The sequence below is a fragment of the Maniola hyperantus genome, chromosome 7 (assembly GCF_902806685.2).
Source record: "Maniola hyperantus chromosome 7, iAphHyp1.2, whole genome shotgun sequence".
In the NCBI taxonomy this organism is placed as follows: domain Eukaryota; kingdom Metazoa; phylum Arthropoda; class Insecta; order Lepidoptera; family Nymphalidae; genus Maniola; species Maniola hyperantus.
Window position 1 is genome coordinate 4,917,140 of NC_048542.1, and position 20,878 is coordinate 4,938,017.

General features: G+C 35.9%; 2 protein-coding genes across 2 annotated transcripts; one reads left to right on the forward strand and one right to left on the reverse strand.

Annotated features, from left to right (window-relative positions):
* Positions 1–206: 206 nt before the first annotated feature.
* Positions 207–7,421, forward strand: BORCS7 (BLOC-1 related complex subunit 7). The gene is made up of 2 exons (XM_034970385.2): positions 207–510; positions 6,649–7,421. The coding sequence occupies exons 1-2, from the start codon at positions 373–375 to the stop codon at positions 6,826–6,828; spliced, it is 318 nt and encodes a 105-aa protein (XP_034826276.1). The 5' UTR covers positions 207–372; the 3' UTR covers positions 6,829–7,421.
* Positions 7,422–8,304: 883 nt separating this feature from the next.
* On the reverse strand, positions 8,305–10,766 carry LOC117983765 (uncharacterized). Its single transcript, XM_034970384.2, has 3 exons — positions 10,639–10,766; positions 10,252–10,377; positions 8,305–9,757 (listed from the first exon to the last, which is right to left on the reverse strand). Exons 1-3 carry the CDS (start codon positions 10,670–10,672, stop codon positions 8,934–8,936), a joined length of 984 nt encoding a protein of 327 aa, XP_034826275.1. The 5' UTR covers positions 10,673–10,766; the 3' UTR covers positions 8,305–8,933.
* Positions 10,767–20,878: the final 10,112 nt, after the last annotated feature.

Here is a 20,878-nt window from a genome sequence, read left to right on the forward strand (position 1 = left end):
TTTGTAATGGAAAGCTGTCAAAATGTATGCACAGAGCAACTTCAATTCAATTCCCAATTATTGGCTTTTAGACAGAGCAACTTAAAATTTTGATTATAACAAACTTGTCTATGAATGATTTGGCCTTTGGGTTTTGGTATACGTAGGATCCCTATTAATCTGTGGTTTTGGTTTTGGCCTAGTAGTATTCTACATGCAAGTCTTTTATTTCTGGTCGGTGATGCAAGTCATGTTCTTTGTTGTAAAAAAATGAAAGTGTCATTTGTCAAAATTTTCAAAATATAAATTCTAAAATAATTATAAATAATAAATAATACTATCAGATTAACAATTTAATGTACTAATCTTGTTATTTAATATTTATTTACTAAAATGACATCTGCTTCGTCAAGCAGTGCGCGGTCCCTATTCGCAGAGTCGAAGCAGCGGTTGGCAGAGAGAGTCCAAGTGAATATGAATAACATATCCTCACTAGCTAGACAAATTCAGCGAGGATCAAAATCTAACGAGGTATAAATACTTGCTGCTTGTTTTGATAGTTTCTATTGTTATCTGATAGCTTGGGAGGCAGGAAAGGTGTTACATATGTCATATTTTTTCTCAGGTAACATAGTTTATTGCAAATAGCATAGCTGTTATGTTATCAACCTACATTTTGCTCTCACTTATAATAAAAATATCCTCAACTTATAGGAACTGACTTTATTCCATTTAGACAATACTTAATAAACTTCAATCTTAGTTCTAAACTATTAACTTCTTCAAGACATAATTATAAATTCTAATTTTCCCTGCTTCAAATCAATAGCTCCCGCTCTTATTGCCGCCATTTTTACCTCCCCTCCTAATTCTTTTTTTAAATTCAACTGTAGGCAAAGCAATGTCGCTAACAATCGGCCATTCTGACTTCATGTCTGTCCTCAGACATTCAGGCTCAATTGAAAGAGATTCTCATTCTATCAAACTCATAGTTTTATCTTGATTTCATGATCACTAACTTTTCATTAATCAAACCACTTCTTTGGTTGAATTCGAAAAATTTCATCTTTTCTTGTCAGGGTTTCTTATTTTATCAAACTTTATATTAATTTCATAATCACCTAAACATAATTACTTAAACCAAACTATTTCTTTGGTTGATTGTTGCATTCGAAGTATTTCATCTTTTCTTGACAAGGGTTCTCATTCCATCAAACTCATAGTTTTATCTTAATCTCATAATCATCACCTTTGCTTAAACTAAACCGTTTCTTTGGTTGATTGATGCATTCGAAGAATTTCATCTTTTCTTGGCAGGGGTTCTCATTTGATCAAACTCATACTTATATCTTAATCTCATAATCACCATCTTTGTTTAAACCAAACCACTTCTTTGGATGATTGTTACATTCGAACAATTATTTCGTTTCGGCCATCCTTTTCTTAGAATGTCCTCATTCACACATCAGACAGACATAGACATCAGTTTAATATTCATGATCATTGTCAATGATGCCTAATGGCCGCAAACTAATAGTCTCAGTCTCTTATTATGATCGTCATCATATCCCCAACGTCATGACATCAGTAAAACATCCATGATCGTTCGTCAATAATGCTTATTATTACTTGTCACCTTAATTAACTATATCATTTACGCCATGGTGGCCCGCTCACCATCCTGATGGCCGCAAACTAATAGTCTCATTCTCTTATGGTGATCGTCATCATATCCACAACGTCATGACATCAGTAAAATATCCACGATCGTTACGTCAATGATGCCTGAAAGGAACAAAATAAAAACAATTAAGCAGTATCTGAGTTCTTTAAATGTGTAAAATATGCAGTGTAACTTAAGAGATATACTCACTTATTATTACTTGTCATCTTTAACTAACTATATCATTTACGCCATGGCAGCCCGCTCACTAGCCTATGGTCGCAAACTTAATAGTCTCATTCTCTTATCATCTTAATCATCATTTTAATCATTATTTTAATCATCATCTTAATTAACTATATCATTTACGCCATGGTGGCCCGCTCACCATCCTGATGGCCGCAAACTAATAGTCTCATTCTCTTATGGTGATCGTCATCATATCCACAACGTCATGACATCAGTAAAATATCCACGATCGTTACGTCAATGATGCCTGAAAGGAACAAAATAAAAACAATTAAGCAGTATCTGAGTTCTTTAAATGTGTAAATGCAGTGTAACTTAAGAGATATACTCACTTATTATTAATTGTCATCTTTAACTAACTATATCATTTACGCCATGGCAGCCCGCTCACTAGCCTATGGTCGCAAACTTAATAGTCTCATTCTCTTATCATCTTAATCATCATTTTAATCATTATTTTAATCGTCATCTTAATCATCATCTTAATCATCATCTTAATTAACTATATCATTTACGCCATGGTGGCCCGCTCACCATCCTGATGGCCGCAAACTAATAGTCTCATTCTCTTATGGTGATCGTCATCATATCCACAACGTCATGACATCAGTAAAATATCCACGATCGTTACGTCAATGATGCCTGAAAGGAACAAAATAAAAACAATTAAGCAGTATCTGAGTTCTTTAAATGTGTAAATGCAGTGTAACTTAAGAGATATACTCACTTATTATTAATTGGCATCTTTAACTAACTATATCATTTACGCCATGGCAGCCCGCTCACTAGCCTATGGTCGCAAACTTAATAGTCTCATTCTCTTATCATCTTAATCATCATTTTAATCATTATTTTAATCATCATCTTAATTAACTATATCATTTACGCCATGGTGGCCCGCTCACCATCCTGATGGCCGCAAACTAATAGTCTCATTCTCTTATGGTGATCGTCATCATATCCACAACGTCATGACATCAGTAAAATATCCACGATCGTTACGTCAATGATGCCTGAAAGGAACAAAATAAAAACAATTAAGCAGTATCTGAGTTCTTTAAATGTGTAAATGCAGTGTAACTTAAGAGATATACTCACTTATTATTAATTGTCATCTTTAACTAACTATATCATTTACGCCATGGCAGCCCGCTCACTAGCCTATGGTCGCAAACTTAATAGTCTCATTCTCTTATCATCTTAATCATCATTTTAATCATTATTTTAATCGTCATCTTAATCATCATCTTAATCATCATCTTAATTAACTATATCATTTACGCCATGGTGGCCCGCTCACCATCCTGATGGCCGCAAACTAATAGTCTCATTCTCTTATGGTGATCGTCATCATATCCACAACGTCATGACATCAGTAAAATATCCACGATCGTTACGTCAATGATGCCTGAAAGGAACAAAATAAAAACAATTAAGCAGTATCTGAGTTCTTTAAATGTGTAAATGCAGTGTAACTTAAGAGATATACTCACTTATTATTAATTGTCATCTTTAACTAACTATATCATTTACGCCATGGCAGCCCGCTCACTAGCCTATGGTCGCAAACTTAATAGTCTCTTTCTCTTATCATCTTAATCATCATTTTAATCATCATCTTAATCATCATCTTAATTAATTATATCATTTACGCCATGGTAGCCCGCTCACCAACCTGATGGCCGCAAACTAATAGTCTCATTGTCTTATCGTGATCGTCATCATATTATCCACAACGTCCTGGCAATAACATGGCACATTTTGCTATAAGTAATATCTTCTGCATATTTCAATAGCTTATAAATTTTGTTTCTTGTATGACATCAATCTCTTTATCAAACTATGATCTTTAAATTGTACCGCATTTACATCTTGATCATCATTACAGATTCTTGCTGAAACAGAAATAAAAACAAAGCAGCAACAAAATCACCATTAAAAGGTGGTACATAATTTATTATTGTTAATTGTCGTGTTTTAAAAACGTTTAACTTTCAAGAGTAAAAGATTAATTTTTTTATTACGATTCCCGCGCATAATTTTTCGCGCAAATATATATTTTTTCAGATTTTTTTTAATGTGCTGTTTAGTAATTTTTTTTTTAATTTTACAAAAAATTATATCACAATTAAAATATTTTAAGTCATCTACGATTCACCAGGCTGCATGGTCTACGACCTTTGCCTTTTCGAGGAACGAATCGAAATATGCATACTACACCTATACAGCTGCATTCCAATTTATGATTGATCCAAAAAGATAACAAAATGGCGATACTGATCACGTGACTTTATTTTGACTTGACCTCTAGTGATGCGCTATTGCTGAACTAACTATATTGGAATGTGGACGTTTGAATGAATTAACTCTGATGTAAAGAATTACCTATATTTTCATTTTATGTACTTGCAAAACTTATAAGTCCGTAAACATTATTACGAGAACGCAATATAAAATAACTTTATATATCTATTGATGGTTCGTAAACAATGGGGCCGATTCTGTTGTACACAATGCTATATTAAAATAATTTGATTTAAATAACTCGATCAATTTTCGATTCTGAACGAATTATCGATGTGTACGGTCCCTAACATTCATACATTTTTCGTCTGTGGTTGCAATGTCTAAAGAAATTAAAGAATGCGAAACGTCAAACTAGCATTTTAGTTTACTCTGTGGATCTTAATTTTGTTTTCATTTCATTTTTAATAAAAATTTTGCTTAAATCATGGATAAAAAGAATGAATTTTACGTGTAGGTATATTTGATATGTTGTTCGTGGACCACAAGGCGTTAGTGAGTGTTTTAAACTGTTTTATCATCGGGAAAAGTGTTAACGACGTTTATGTCACGGTGCTTTTTACTTCGAACAAAACTATGGAAATATGAACTGATATAGGTAGTTTGTACATCAACAGCTAATAATATTTGTAGTAGCAATACCAAAGATTATTTTTAATGCCGGCATACTTTTTCTCTAGAATCGTTACACGTTTCGTTATACGCAAATGTATTTTTTTTTTGTTAAAATAATCAAAATATACCTAGTGTATTATTTTAATAATTTCGACTGTAATATAAATTCTTATAAACATTTTATAAATCAATAAACTGATTGATTGCCTCCTAATGCCCTATTCATTTTAAAATTATTAAATTTCTACATTTTGATGAAATAATAAATCGACATTAATTAGTTTGACATCATACAACTTTTCTCACTTCCCGATTCTCCCGGGTTAGGTTATCCCATAGATTATCTACTAAGTATATTGTTATCCTATAAGTTATTGGTAGGCTCAAAAGAGCTAGAACCCAGAGCCGTAAAACCAGTAAAAAAAAGTTATCGATCTGTGGTCAATGAAGTGTAGTTAATAAATAAAGGCCTTAAAGGACTGTTATCCAGGGCCGTAAACTAAAATAAATAAATAAATAAACCTTTATTTTATGTTTCACCCAGTTTTTTTTTTACCCTTTTTTTTGGTCGGTGTGTTTTACTACATTTTTCATTCGGATTCGTCCAGAATTTGGACAGTAAACACTAGACACGACGTTACTGGTTTTTTTTTTTAATTTAAAGTGCTATGTTATACTTTATTAAGTTTAATAAAACAAAGATATTGTGATGATATTACTTTTGTTTTAAATAGTTCACACTCAACTTAGACACAAGTTTTACCTCTTTCATTGTTACTATGTTAAATATTAAGCAACAACAATGAAAGAGATAAACTTGTATCAAAATAACCTCGAAAAATTATAACAACAATAGGTGTAGGATAAGGGCTAAGTATATATAGCAGAACAACAGAACCATAGTTATGGGTATATCTAAGAAAATTAGTTCGTACACCAACTACTAGGAGCGCTGATTTCCTTGATGGTTTCGTAGGTATAATATTTTCCGCGAGTGATAACTCTATACCCTAATATAATACTACTCTATTGTTTATGATTCCGGACTTTTCCTAAAGTCCATTTGAATATTTTAAAATATAAATTATTATAATATCTATGTTCTGCATTTTAGTCGAGACAAAATCAAAACTCAATTTAACACTCAAAGTACATAGGTACTTTAATAAACGAATAAAAATAGGTACTCACAAAATTGTGGGCGATGAGTAATCTTCACTTCGGAACTAATAAAAATATCCTCAACTTATAGGAACTGACTTTATTCCATTTAGACAATACTTAATAAACTTCAATCTTAGTTCTAAACTATTAACTTCTTCAAGACATAATTATAAATTCTAATTTTCCCTGCTTCAAATCAATAGCTCCCGCTCTTATTGCCGCCATTTTTACCTCCCCTCCTAATTCTTTTTTTAAATTCAACTGTAGGCAAAGCAATGTCGCTAACACTTAAAAGATTTAAAATATGTATAAATATAATTACTAGCTTTAGACGACACAAATTTTAAATCCCTATTTTACCCCCTTAGGGGTTGAATTTACAAAAAACCTTTCTTAGTGGATGTCTACATCATAGTAGCTTTATGCATGCCAAATTTCACCCCAGTCCGTCCAGTAGTTAGAGCTGTGCGTTATGGATCAGTTAGTCAGTCAGCTTTTCCTTTTATGTACTGATATATATTATATAGATAATAATCAATGTTTTGCAATTTAGAGGTCTAGCTCAATGGTTCTAACCCTGCAGATCTAGTGTTGTCCTAGGCTGAGTGGAAGCTCTATGATTGTAAAGTTTTGAGATAACTATGCAGTTAAAAATTATTATTACTTACTTACAGCTCCTGATGAAGTCAGCTAGAGAGATGGCTGCCACAGAACACCTTACAGAAGGTAGCGAAGAGAACTTAAAGAAAATGCAACTAATTGCAGTTCACATGGGCTACCAATATGAAAACATTCTAAAGTCCGCTCAAATGCTAACAGAAATCAGCGAACAAGTCTCCACTATGCAGAGATGATAAAACTAGAAACATGCTTTTGGAAATTGATTTATGTTTATCATAATATTACTTATTGTTGTTTGCTAATATTTTTCAATGTGAGTTGTAATGCACAATTTTATGCACAGCAGTATGTGCTGTCAATCATTGATTGGTCTTGCTTCTCTTTAATTTGATGCTATTGACGCAACATAATTTGAAGTCTATAGTGTACTAGCTTATGCTCGCAAGTTCGTCCGTGTGGACTACACAAATTTCAAATCCCTATTTCACCCGCTTAGGGGTTGAATGTTCAAAAATCCTTTCTTAGCGGATGCCTATGTCATAATAGCTATCTGCATGCCAAATTCAGTTAGGCAGTCACCTTTTCCTTTTATATATTTAGATTATAGTGATTGTCACTTTTCCAGTACCTATTGGCAAATTTACACTAATTTTGCAAATTATTATAGTCTGAAATTCAGTCAATAGCAAAAACTGTTTAAAAAAAACAAGTGGAAAAATACATCTATCTCACTTTATTGACATGTATGATGAAATGATGTGGGATGTAAAAGATGAAATATAATTCTCTAAAAATTTGATTTACTTATTAAAAATGTTTTTGCAGTCACTGTATTATTTATTATTACACAAACTAAAACAATAATTATTATTACAAATAAGTGCACCAAAACACTTTCAATAAGATCTGGGATTACAATTACGAGCTTACAAGCACGAAGAAACTAACATTGTAAGTGTTTTTTCTGTTTGTGTGGAAATAAAAAAAAAAAAAAAATTACATATCAAGAAAATGACAGAGATACAAAATTTAACTAAACTTGATGAAGCAGGATTGTATGCAGACTTAACGAAGTTCTAGGTAGCGAAGAGAACTTAAAGAAAATGCAACTAATTGCAGTTCACATGGGCTACCAATATGAAAACATTCTAAAGTCCGCTCAAATGCTAACAGAAATCAGCGAACAAGTCTCCACTATGCAGAGATGATAAAACTAGAAACATGCTTTTGGAAATTGATTTATGTTTATCATAATATTACTTATTGTTGTTTGCTAATATTTTTCAATGTGAGTTGTAATGCACAATTTTATGCACAGCAGTATGTGCTGTCAATCATTGATTGGTCTTGCTTCTCTTTAATTTGATGCTATTGACGCAACATAATTTGAAGTCTATAGTGTACTAGCTTATGCTCGCAAGTTCGTCCGTGTGGACTACACAAATTTCAAATCCCTATTTCACCCGCTTAGGGGTTGAATGTTCAAAAATCCTTTCTTAGCGGATGCCTATGTCATAATAGCTATCTGCATGCCAAATTCAGTTAGGCAGTCACCTTTTCCTTTTATATATTTAGATTATAGTGATTGTCACTTTTCCAGTACCTATTGGCAAATTTACACTAATTTTGCAAATTATTATAGTCTGAAATTCAGTCAATAGCAAAAACTGTTTAAAAAAAACAAGTGGAAAAATACATCTATCTCACTTTATTGACATGTATGATGAAATGATGTGGGATGTAAAAGATGAAATATAATTCTCTAAAAATTTGATTTACTTATTAAAAATGTTTTTGCAGTCACTGTATTATTTATTATTACACAAACTAAAACAATAATTATTATTACAAATAAGTGCACCAAAACACTTTCAATAAGATCTGGGATTACAATTACGAGCTTACAAGCACGAAGAAACTAACATTGTAAGTGTTTTTTCTGTTTGTGTGGAAATAAAAAAAAAAAAAAAATTACATATCAAGAAAATGACAGAGATACAAAATTTAACTAAACTTGATGAAGCAGGATTGTATGCAGACTTAACTCTTACTACATCTTCTCACCAAGTGTGGTATCATACGAAAGGTCTTCACCTGTACATTCTAAAACAGATTTTTATGTATCATAGTTTTGAATAATCGTGCAAAATGTCGAAAAAATACGACTGTACTACGGAACCATCATTGCGCGAGCCTGACTCTCACTTGGCCGGTTTTTTTTTTTACATTAGTTGTTTGGAGATCAAAAATCAGACACTAATAAATACTTTGTGCTACTAGTGTTTGTTGTTTCAGTATTCAGCTCAGTATGACATTGAAATAAATCTACCAACTAATATTACAACTCATCATTTGATTGATACTCTACTTTGACTGTTGAATATTCTGGTGATGATGACCTGTAGATTGGTGACCGAGGATTGACTGCTGAATATTGTGGTGATGTTGGCATGTACTTTGGTGAATAAGCATTCAAATTTTCATCTGACATTGCAGAAGTTCCAGTTTGTGAAGGATTTCTTATCGTAGTATTTTGCTGTACATTGGCATCTCTGTCATGTGAATTATGTGCATCAAAATGACGTAAACTAGACATTTGCTGTGATTGCTTTAGATATTTCTCTTCCAGTCGACTGACAAGATTGAATACAGTTGTTTTAACTACATACTGGTCAGTAGGGCTAAAATTTTTGACAGTTGCAGCCATTAATTTGAAGAAATGATCCAACGGATGAACTAAACGCTCCTGTTGCTGGTTTTCTAGTAAATATTTCATCAGTGCTGAAGTGTTTTCCTTTATTGATGCTGACCCAATTTTTCTTTTTCTTGTTCCTGGTGTTTTAGTAGAAGTTTGGACTGGATCACTGACTTGTTCGTTGACCAAATCACTATCATTAGCTTCTGGCATGACCTGATCTTCCATACTGTTATCTGTAGGAAAATTTAATGATGCTCTGTCTCCAAACCAAGTATTCTCAACACTTGTTTCTTCATCGGTGAAAGGTAGTTGTGGTATTTCGACGTTTATATGATCATTTATGAACTGCATCTGGTCCAAGTATCGCCATTTGCTAATTTTGAAACCTTTTTGGCCGCTCTTTTTGATTTTTCCGAGATATTTTCTATATTGACCTCTGAGTGATTCCCAGCGGTTTTTCGGTGCTGTAATGAATAAAATAAAATAAAATATTATTACATATATTGGATAAAGAATTTTTATGGGATCTATCGTTACCACACGCAACCGGGTGGTCTTGTTAAGCACCTACCTCGTCAAAAGCAAGAGCCTCTTACCTTCAAGGTGATCAAGCTAGTGAATCCAGAGTCCTAAAATTTTATGTTAGATCCTAGACTAACCGGGTGAATCTACTTGCTAGTTGCTATACCTACCTAGAGGCGTCGCTCTCTGTCTCGCCAGATTGCAACTGGGGCTCTATTACGGTAAAATGACAGCTACAGTGTGACGATCGCAATTATGTACCTCTGGATTGGTTGACGCTCGCTCGTTACCACAAACCAATCACGACAATTGCGATTGTAATAATGATTGATGCAGGTTTTCCGGAATCGATGTGCTGCAACTTGCAACACACACCACAATAGGGTTTAGTTTTAGCAGGTACTTATTTTCAACTTTCGTGTCGAGAATTACTTACAAGGCAGTTGTATCACTTGTTCAATTTCATTCCACGTTTTTTTCTTATATGCATGGTCACTATAGTGAGATGACTGTATGCTGTATAAACCAGGCCTCTGTTTCACTAGTTCGATTAGCATTTCATCTGAAAAAGGCATAACAAATGTCTTTGATAAAAAGTATAAGTTTTTTAAAGGCCGCCATTTTAGTGACGTCAGCACTAGACTGAAGTTTCGAGTTGATGGTATATTTTATTTCGGCTGACGTCATTCCAATTGTTAATGAGACGTGGTTCCAGCGCAATAGCAATTTGCGGGATACTATTTATTTTATTGGCATTTTTATAGGTAAGTAATCTCGATTTTTATTTTTTATTTTATTTTATCTACTGCTATTGCCTAGTTACCTTTTTCGAAAGTCCAGCAGTTTTCGGTCTCCATTTCTATTCGAACAGAGAACTACAAAACAAAACAGAATTTTGCCTGATTTCAATAAAAAACTGGAATTCTCTTCGGTCTCAACAAAATATCGACGTCTGAATGAACCGTGAACGACCGGTCGACTCATGCTGTCGGTCCGTGCCGAGGGCGGGGCGAGTTCATTCACATTCGAGTCGCTCAGCGGTGGCGCGTGACTGGACTGGACCCGCCCGTCCTTATCGATTTTCAAATTATTCTAACTTTAAGGTGCGATTTGGTCTTGCGGGCTGCAGGCGCCTGCAGCACATGAGTGTTTGCTGCTGTATGATGCTGAAAGCCGTTGTTACTTTATCATAATTTTTTTCTTGTATGTAGTATTGTTAAAACGGAAAAGCCTAGACAAAGTTCATAATGTGCCTAGCCTAGATAGTACATTACCTATATTCTTATATTTTTGCGCCTTGGGATTGCATACAAGTTAAGCGAAGCAATATAGTTGATTGTAGTGTTGCTATTTACTTTTCTGCAGGCAAAAATCAGGAGTCATTAATTCATTATTATGTATTAGGGTTCCGTACCCTACGGGAGTCGGGACCCTATTGCTAAGCCTCCGTTGTACGTCCGTCCGTCTGTCTGTCTGTCAGCGGGCTGTAACTCATGAACCTTTTAAACTGATTTTAACAAAAAATGAGTTACGAGTCAACTTTTTCCACCATCAGGGAGTAGGGACACTTGAACCGAGGTCTGGGTACTCTGGAGAGAGTTGATTAATAAACTATTAAACGTCAAAAGTCAAAATATGATTTATTCAAAATAGGTAACTAACATGTTACTCTTATTGATTTGTAACTAAACTTCGGTTCCGAATCTCTTTGAAGTTACAACTGTTTTAAGTCTCTTAATTAATTAAAATAGACTTTTATTCTCTCATCATCATCATGATCAACCTATCGCCGGCTCACTACAGAGCACGGGTATGCTCTCACCTCAGCCTCACACTTGGCTAGCGTGGTAGACTATGGCCAAAACCCAAGAACTCATTCTGAGAAGAAACTTAATTACAAGTATTATCATTATGTTTACCGACTAGTTGTATGTAAATTACAACTTGTTATTTACAACTAATCACTTACACTTTACACTTTACACTTGGTTTAGCTGTTGGCTTAATAATTACGAAAAGCATCTAAGTATTGAAAGCTCTTATGTAAGGCTTTACCTACTTACTCTTTACGTTAGAGGAAGTCGGACATCTTATTTCATGCACCATCAAAGCATAATTATATTAAATCGCGAATATTTAGATGATGTAAGTTTTTCACTATAATAGGGTTAAAGGTACTTATTACGCCATGCTAAGATTATAACAATATAATAATAACATTATGCTGTGATAGCCTAGTGGTTAGGACGTCCGCCTTCTAATCGGAGATCGGGGGTTCGATCCCGGGCACGCACCTCTGACTTTTCGGAGTTATGTGCGTTTTAATTAATTAATAAGACGTATCACTTGCTTTAACGGTGAAGGAAAACATCGTGAGGAAACCTGCATGCCTGAGAGTTCTCCATAATGTTCTCTAAGGTGTGTGAAGTCTACCAATCCGCACAATGGCCAGTGTGGTAGACTATGGCCAAAACGTTTCTCACTCTGAAAGGAGACCCGTGCTCTGTAGTGAGCCGGCGATGGGTTGATCAAGATGATGATGATAATATTATGTAAGTACTACCTAAGTATATGAAGTGGATACACCTAAACGTCTACCGTAACTTAAGCACAGAATAATATAATAGTATGCCTTAAGTTACTAAATAACTACCGTACTTAACTAGGATTTGGGAATGCGCTACTAGCCGAAATTAATAATCCAATCCTAGGAAGTACGAGAGTAGGTACCTACCATTGAGTTTGGAAGGTATAGGTTTGACCTATATTTTATAACCCGTCTATAATTATATTACCTATATACAGTATATACCTATGTAACTATAGTTGGCATTTGCCAAAAATTTGTATACACAGGTAACTAGTCTTGTCAAATAAAAACGTTGCTACAGTACCCGGCTGAAAATATTGCACATCGAACTTTAGAAAGTGATAACGGTTTCGTAGAGCGCCGTCTCTGTCGTTGAGACCGATGAAACGTCACGTAGGTATGAGTGACAGAGACGACGCTCTACGAAGCTGAAATCTCTTTCTAAAGTTCGATATGCAATATTTCCTGCCGGGTAGGTAGGTAATGTAACTTATCGACACATTAGAGATATCCGAATTGATTAAATTATTAATGTGAATAGCTGTTTCGATCTCTTTCCGTCACTGGACCAATTTATTTGGAAAACAAGCTTAACAATAGACCATAATAATAATTGGTAACACGCTTTATTATGTCATAAACCAATTAAGTTTTCACTCATAAAAATTGCGAAAGTGGAACAGTGTTGCCTACCTACCTATTTACCTACTAGGGCAAGCGCAAAGTGAATAGACGCATAATAGGTACCTACATATTATACCTACCGTAGCCGGCAAGAAATATTATACATCGACCTTTAGGGCGTTTGTGAACTGTCAAATGGTGTATTCAAAATCTCTATCTTCTATAATATAAAAATGAATCACTAAATAAATGTGTTGCTCATCGCAAATCTCGAGACCCCCTGAACCGATTTCGCTAATTCTTTTTTTATAATATTCCTTGAAGTAAGGGGATGGGTCTTACGGAGAGAAATTTTTTAAAAATTTGAATCGACTGCTAGGCGGAACGAAGTTCGCCAGGGCAGCTAGCAGGTAATAAATTACACCTTTTAATAGTCGGTTGTTACATTTGTAAGATGATATAGTGCTGATAATTTTTACGCGGAAACTAAAGCTACGAGGGTTCCAAACGCGCCCAGGTCTGAGAAGAGCCCACAACAAACTCAGCTGGGTATTCTTTTTATTATCACCACTCCATAACATTTTTACAGCGCGCTGTACCTATCTCATGAACTGTAAAGCACATGAGCAGGTATGTAGGAAGAGTTGAAATTTTCACAGTGTGCACCTCATCATCATCATCAACCAATAGACGTCCACTGCTGGACATAAGTCTCTTGTAGGGACTTCCACATGCCACGGTCTTGCGCCGCCTGGATCCTGCGGCTCCCTGCGACTCGTCTGATGTCGTCCGTCTAGCTAGTGGCTGGTCTTCCAACTCTGCGTCTTCCGGTGCGAGGTCGCCATTCCAGCACCTTGGGACCCCAACGTCTATCGGTTGTACGAACTATGTGCCCAGCCCATTGCCACTTCAGCTTCGCAGCCCGTTGAGCTATGTCGGTTACTCTAGTCCTACAGATCTCCTCATTTCTGATTTGATCACGTAGAGAAACCCCAAGCATAGCTCTCTTCATCGTCCGCTGAGTGACTCTGAGCTTTCTTATGAGGCCCATAGTTAACGACCATGTCTCGTATCCATATGTCATCACTGGCAACACGCACTGTTCGAAGACTTTGGTCTTCAAGCACTGAGAAATTTTGCACTTATTTTTGCCCAATAGCGGCCTAATATTGCCTTAAAACAACAAAATAATAAACATTTCAACATGTCCGCCTTGCAAATTATAATTTAGTACTTACTACATAGTGTTTAAATACCTTGTACGATGGTACAGAACCCCTCGTGTGCGAGTCCGACTCGCACTTGACCGATTTAATATAATTAGTAATTTCTTTGAAACTACATTATATAAACACCCTTGACCACAATAACACTTTATGGAAAGTGATGTTGATGCTTAGGATCACTCGCCTTTGCCTATCGATCGAATCTAATATCAATAATCAGATAGGGTACCCGGATCGTACTTAATTCGTAGGTAACTATTGGGTTTTGTAAATCGTAACTGAAGCACAAAAAGGAATATCACAAATATAGGCAAAGGAATCAATCATGTTTTTCTAAAACCTGATTTTTTTTACATTTTCAACAGATATTGAAATTTCTTTTAATTTGAAGAATTCATTAGGTACGGCAATTTACGTGGCCCTGCTTGTTATATAACGAACTGGTAGGAAGCTTGTTGATTATTGACTGAACAGGCAATTGAACAGGCCATCGGACAGGCTGTGTCACGCCAGGCAGCGCTGTGGTTTAACTGGTAATGCGAGACAGAAGATTATCTGTTACCGGTTACGTCGTAGAACCTATTTGACAAGAAAAATATCTACATTGTATCTTGTAGCCAATAGTATAAGCCCGACCCACACATTTAAAACTGTGATAGCCGCAGCGCAACGCACCGCACCGCAGCGTACCGCACGGCACTGCACCGCTCCGCAGCGCACTGTACCGCACCACAGCGCACCGCAACACACCGCACCACAGCGTACCGCAACACAGCGTACCGCACCGCTACGCAGCGCGGCGCAACGCACCGCACCGTACTGTACCTACATAGTACAACAAATAGCACTTTTTTTCATGGCGGCCTTTTAAAAAACTTAGTATTTGTTGTTATAGCATGGCGGCAATAGAAATACACATTTGTGTGAAAATTTCAACTACCTGCCTAATACGGTTTACGAGATCTAGCCCGCTGAGAAACAGACGGACGGACAGAGTACGGGCAGCGGAAGCTTATAAATAGGGTTCTGTTGGCACCCTAAAAATGGCATCTTCATCCAATTTTGGCCGATTTGTGCAAAGTTAATGTTAACTTAGAATACTTAGATACCTACACTGACTAAGTATTATTACTTACTAGATGATGCCCGCGACTTCGTCCGCGTGAATTTAGGTTTTTAAAATCCCGTGGGAACTCTTCAATTTTCCGGGATAAAAAGCCTATATCCTTCCCCGGGATATAAGCTAACTCTGTACCAAATTTCATCCAAATCTGTTGAAGGGTTGGGCCGTGAAAAGCTAGCAGACAGACAGATAGACAGACACACTTTATTAGTATGGAAGTATACTTATCAGGTGTGTAAAGGACAGTAAAGTTATCTTTTTGAGATAAATCGTGTCTGCCGTGCCATTGTGTCCATTGTCCGCTCCAATTCTTGCACTTTCGTTTTTTTTCTGCGACATCCATTATTATTATATTGGGGACGAGGTTATGCAACCACTGCCTTTGAAGTTTTGATATAATTTTTGCTGCTTTGTGTCTAAAAACTTTATGAAATATCCTTGGAATCAATTGCTTTATTAACCGCGACTTTATTACAAAAACCGTAGAATTTAAATTTCAATGAAACTTCGATATGAACGGTAAAGTTTATATTGTTTCGCGATTTGATCGTGACTACAGAAGCGACTGGGGGGTTACGCAAGCGCAAGCCAGTTATAATTATCCACGTTGAAAACTGTACGAAATTAGTGGGTTCACTAAGTACAGTGGGTGAAGACGCCGGAATTATTGGCTATCAATAATGAACTCTATTATTAGAAGTGTCGAGCATATAGTTCTACTGAGGAATAAAGTTTTTAAACAATTGTGTCGAAAAGGCATTTTGGACTGATCAATTAATGCGTAATTAGTTCGAGTCGAGTGTTTGCTAAATGGTTAATGAAATATAATTGTTTGTTAGCAATCTTGACCTAATGCAGTAAACAATATTGTAACATGTGCTAATAGCAAATTAATTTATACCTACTTATGTTATCTACTTTAATGTAAGTGTAAAATTAATATAAAAATAATAATATGATAGGTATAAATTTTTTAACAGCTGTGCCTTAGCTGTGCTTTAGCCTAGTGGTTAGGACGTCCGCCTCATAATCGGAGGTCGGGGGTTCGATCCCAGGCACGCAAATCTATCTTTTCGGAGTTATGTGCGTTTAAATCATTTGCTTTAACGGTGAAGGAAAACATCGTGAGGAAACCTGCATACCTGAGGTTTCTCCATAATGTTCTCAAAGGTGTGTGAAGTCTGCCCATCCACACTTGGCCAGCTTGGTAGACTATAGCCAAAACCCTTCCTTCCTGAGAGAAGATCCGTGCTCTGTAGTGAGCCAGCGATGGGTTGATCATGATGATGATTTGGTCTGGTGGGAGGCTTCGCCCGTGGCTACTTACTAACCTACCGTAAAGCCGTGCTGCCAAGCGCAATTAGCGTTCCGGTATGATGCCGTGTAGAAACCAAAGGGGCATGGGTTTAATAAAAACTGCCATACTTACCACCAGATGAGATTGCAGTCAAGGGCTAACTTGTAACTCAATAAAAAAATAAATGATTTTTTTAAAATGATGAAATCTTTGGATTTGGGATCGACAGAAGGCATTGATGAACAAGTATGATGAGTGATGACTAACGCAAAGCTTTTTTTGCACGAAGAAATCAGTAATGACCTCTACGACCACGACCGAGGTGCGATCTGCGATGGTCAATGTAAATAACCTGCCTCGGTCGTCACTTTTTAGTCCACACCTAGGCATAGGTACGTTCTTCGCAGCTTTTCCTCTGTTATTAGTATGTAAGACGTTCGTTTATGAGTAACAAGTTTGAATGACTTGAACATTGCCAATTAGGATGTAAAGCTTCACCCACAAACAAACTTTATCAAATTAGACTTTTCTTTACGTACTTTTTTTACAGATGTAAAGAAGTCTACCTCGCACACACCTCTAAATTTTGCGAGTTATGTGCGTTTTAAGAAATTAAATATCACTTGCTTTAACGGTGAAGTAAAACATCGTGAGGAAACCTTCATGCCTGCGAGTTCTTCATAATGTTCTCAAAGGTGTGTGAAGTCTACCAATCCGCACTTGGCCATCGTGGTAGACTATGGCCAAACCCTTCTCACTCTGAGAAGAGACCCGCGTTCTGTAGTGAGCCGGCGATTACTTGATCATGATAATGATGAAAGAAGTCTAAGTTGCTGCAACGAAGAAACGCTAACGCGGTTTTTGGCATAAAGATACAAAAGTACCTAACTACTTAAGTATCTTTATACGAATGTAAATATCTTATACGGTCCAGGATACGTCCTGGTATCTAGTCCTAGGGGCTGGTCGGGCATACTCCGACTAATCACGCTATATTTTATAATTATTTATATGGGACAATTACCCACGATAGTCATAACGCTAAAATAGGAAGTAAAATCTAATTTAGGCGCGTTGGGCGATTTTAGGATGGGCAAAAACTTGAAGATCGCGTCACCGACATGATAATGTAGGTTGCATGATATTGTAGGGCTTGGAGTGCCGATAGATATAAAACAGAGAATTCAACCTCAATAGTACGCATACAAGGTTTTGCATGACAACAAAATCGTTTTTGTGTGTTTGGTGGACTCAAAAGTCACGTAATCAAGACAATGTGCGGAATGAAGGTACCGGACGGGCGAGGGCCGACTTATGCTAAGTAATTACTTACCGTCCAAGCTTGGCGATAGGGGTTGTCCGGCTATTAGGGGTCTATAGTGGTGGTCTGTGTATAAAAACTAGCAATTTATGAAATGTTAATTTTTGATACTACAATTAATACTAATTACAATTAGTTAAATAAAAAAACATTTAGGTATTTCATAGTTTTAAGTTTTCACATCTGTCAACAGTCCTCATAATGAGTAGGTAGCTATCTAACAAACTTAGTCTCGATTACCTAGATTTATCAACGAAGATTCTGAAGTTTATGAAATACATAATATTGTGCGTGAACCTAGCATGAACCAAGATAATTATTAGATGTCACAGGTTATCAGATGGTTATCAGAGATCAACACGTTTCGCCAATAAGTATTACCTACTAGCATGCCAAGCAATATAGTAATGTAATATTAATATTGCATAGGCATATTATATTGCTTGCTGTAAATAAATAAATAAAACTGATATTGATTCAATTAAACTTTTACAAGTATACTATTGAATCGTCAAATGCATCTACCATTGGTTCAGAATCCTTCGATTATATCTAGCACATACAGAGGTGTATTTCAGAGATCATCTATGCTAAGGAATGACAATATGTTCCAGTTTCACCTACTTCCAACTAGCATGTCATAAGGCACTGTGAACTGTGAAGATTTTCACCCTCATGTGATTGACATTACACCAATGCGTAAGCGCGATGCTTCCTCCTTTCTAATTCATATACCGCTAACGTGTGGAATTTCCTTCCGCCATCCCTGTTTTCTGCCACAGCAGCTATAATCTGACGACCTTCTGATTACCTCCTCCAATTAAGTGCAAAGCTTGTGGGTATGGTCATGAGTAGGTACCCTTACTATATCTTAGACTGAAATCTATCCTAGAGTATATTTTGTTTTTGCTCAAAAGAAGAGAAAACTAGACAGACTTATCCATACTAATAGTAAAAATATGAAAGTTTGACTGGTAATTTGGTACACATATAGCTTGCATCCCGTAGGACAACGAAGGCTTATAACCCGGAAAATTAAAGAGTCCCAATTCCCAAGTAATTTTTGGATCTTGAGCTTAACCAATATTTATGAAATTCGGTACAGAGATAGCTTGTTTGCATCTCGGAGATGGATATCTAAGGTAACTGATACAAATAAGGCCTACCTTATTTAAATCGTTGATTACAAAATAAATATAGTTGCGTATCAAAAAAACTTCAATAAATTATTATTAGATGTTTATTAATATCAAATTAATGGAGAAAAACATTAATAACATCTAATAAAATGAAGGCAAAATCAACAATACAAAAACCTTAGCTAGTGGCCATAATAAGTTACGTCTACCAAATAAGGCCTGTAAACTTTAAAGTCATAAAATCTTGTTAAAAATCTATTTATTTAAAAAATAACTATTTCACAGCTTTTATATACCTTTTATATTTTGATAACTAAGCTTTTTATTACAGTAATTAAACATTTATAAACACAGATGGCTTGTCAGACTTAAGCTCTCATATTAACAATAATATGAATAAACTATAAAAAATATAGGCCTTATTAAATTGCACTCCTGTATACAAGGCACTAAACTGTCGCTGCACGCTGCTAAGCTTTCTTCCGACCAAGTAACACGTTTAGGAGCCTTTTTAGATTTAGTTATTCGTAGTATTTGAGAGCTAGACATCAAAATGCGTATTAAAATGCGGGATTTATATTAAGGCCTAGGGTTACAATTAAGGCCTTGTGCCTTATTTGGTACCGTACCAGATAAAATATAAAGTTCCATAATTCGTTCCATTATTCAAATTATGAAAATGAAAGCAATAATTATCTAATATAATGGCTAAGGTACTATAACTACTTATTAGTTTATATAAAATGTCAATATAAAACGTAATAACTTGCCTTGTTATTACGAAAATTTTATAGTGCGCCGCGAAACACCTAAGTTCTACAAAGAAGGCGGCGCAACAAGCTCAGGGAATAGGCGCAGGGCGCCTGAGCAGTTCGTACCTAATCATAGGGCCGTAGTGTGTATGTGCGTGAAGAATCTTTTATGTTACATTTATTTAACCGGGTTTTCGGGAGAGTAGGCCTTTTTCGAGCATAGGCCTTATTTGTATCAAGTACCTTACTAGTTATTCCGAAAAATCAAAGAGTTATTATGGAATTTTAAAAAAACCTAAATCCACGCGGACGAAGTCACGGGCATCATCTACGATCACTAGTACCCAATTATAAACTAGATGATGCCCGTGACTTCATCCGCGTGAATTTAGGTTTTTTAAAAATCCCGTGGAAACTCTTTAATTTTCGGGGATAAAAAGTAGCCTATGTTCCCCGGGATGTAAGCTAATTTCATCGAAATCGGTTGAACTGTTGGGCCGTGAAAAGCTAACAGACAGACAGACAGACTTTCGCATTAATAATATTAGTATGGATGTGCGAACGTGTGTTTGTTTGTTGGTAATGCCCTTCAATCACGAATGGGGCAACGATGGACGTGATTTTTTGCATGCAAAAAGCTTATACCTACGTCATTACGCCTCTTCTCTACTGCAGCTGTGTCGTGAAAGTTATTGTCGTTTAGGTTTTCACGTTTCATATCACGAACCTTGATAATGTGGAATGGACTTTAGATCATTATCAGTTGGTCGCGAAGAATAGTTCACTTTCAATACAATAGCATCGGAAGAACAATAGACATCCGATGAACGATGCATCAGCACTCTTCATGTTATGGAACAGTTATTGAATACCGTATTCAATATTTAATAGGAACTAGCTGATGCCCGCGACTTCGTCCGCGTGGAATTAGGATTTTCAAAAATCCCGTGGGAACTCTTTGATTTTCCAGGATAAAAAGTCTAGCCTATGT

What these genes read in the sequence shown, in the direction of transcription:
- BORCS7 (XM_034970385.2), top strand. Translation starts at nt 373, where the DNA reads ATGACATCTGCTTCGTCAAGCAGTGCGCGGTCCCTATTCGCAGAGTCG. An exon ending in GAGGATCAAAATCTAACGAG is followed by an intron (nt 511 to 6,648) that starts GTATAAATACTT and finishes ACTTACTTACAG; the next exon opens with CTCCTGATGAAGTCAGCTAG.
- LOC117983765 (XM_034970384.2), bottom strand. Translation starts at nt 10,672, where the DNA reads ATGGAGACCGAAAACTGCTGGACTTTCGAAAAAG. An exon ending in CTGCTGGACTTTCGAAAAAG is followed by an intron (nt 10,378 to 10,638) that starts GTAACTAGGCAA and finishes TGCCTTTTTCAG; the next exon opens with ATGAAATGCTAATCGAACTA. An exon ending in ACAAGTGATACAACTGCCTT is followed by an intron (nt 9,758 to 10,251) that starts GTAAGTAATTCT and finishes TATTCATTACAG; the next exon opens with CACCGAAAAACCGCTGGGAA.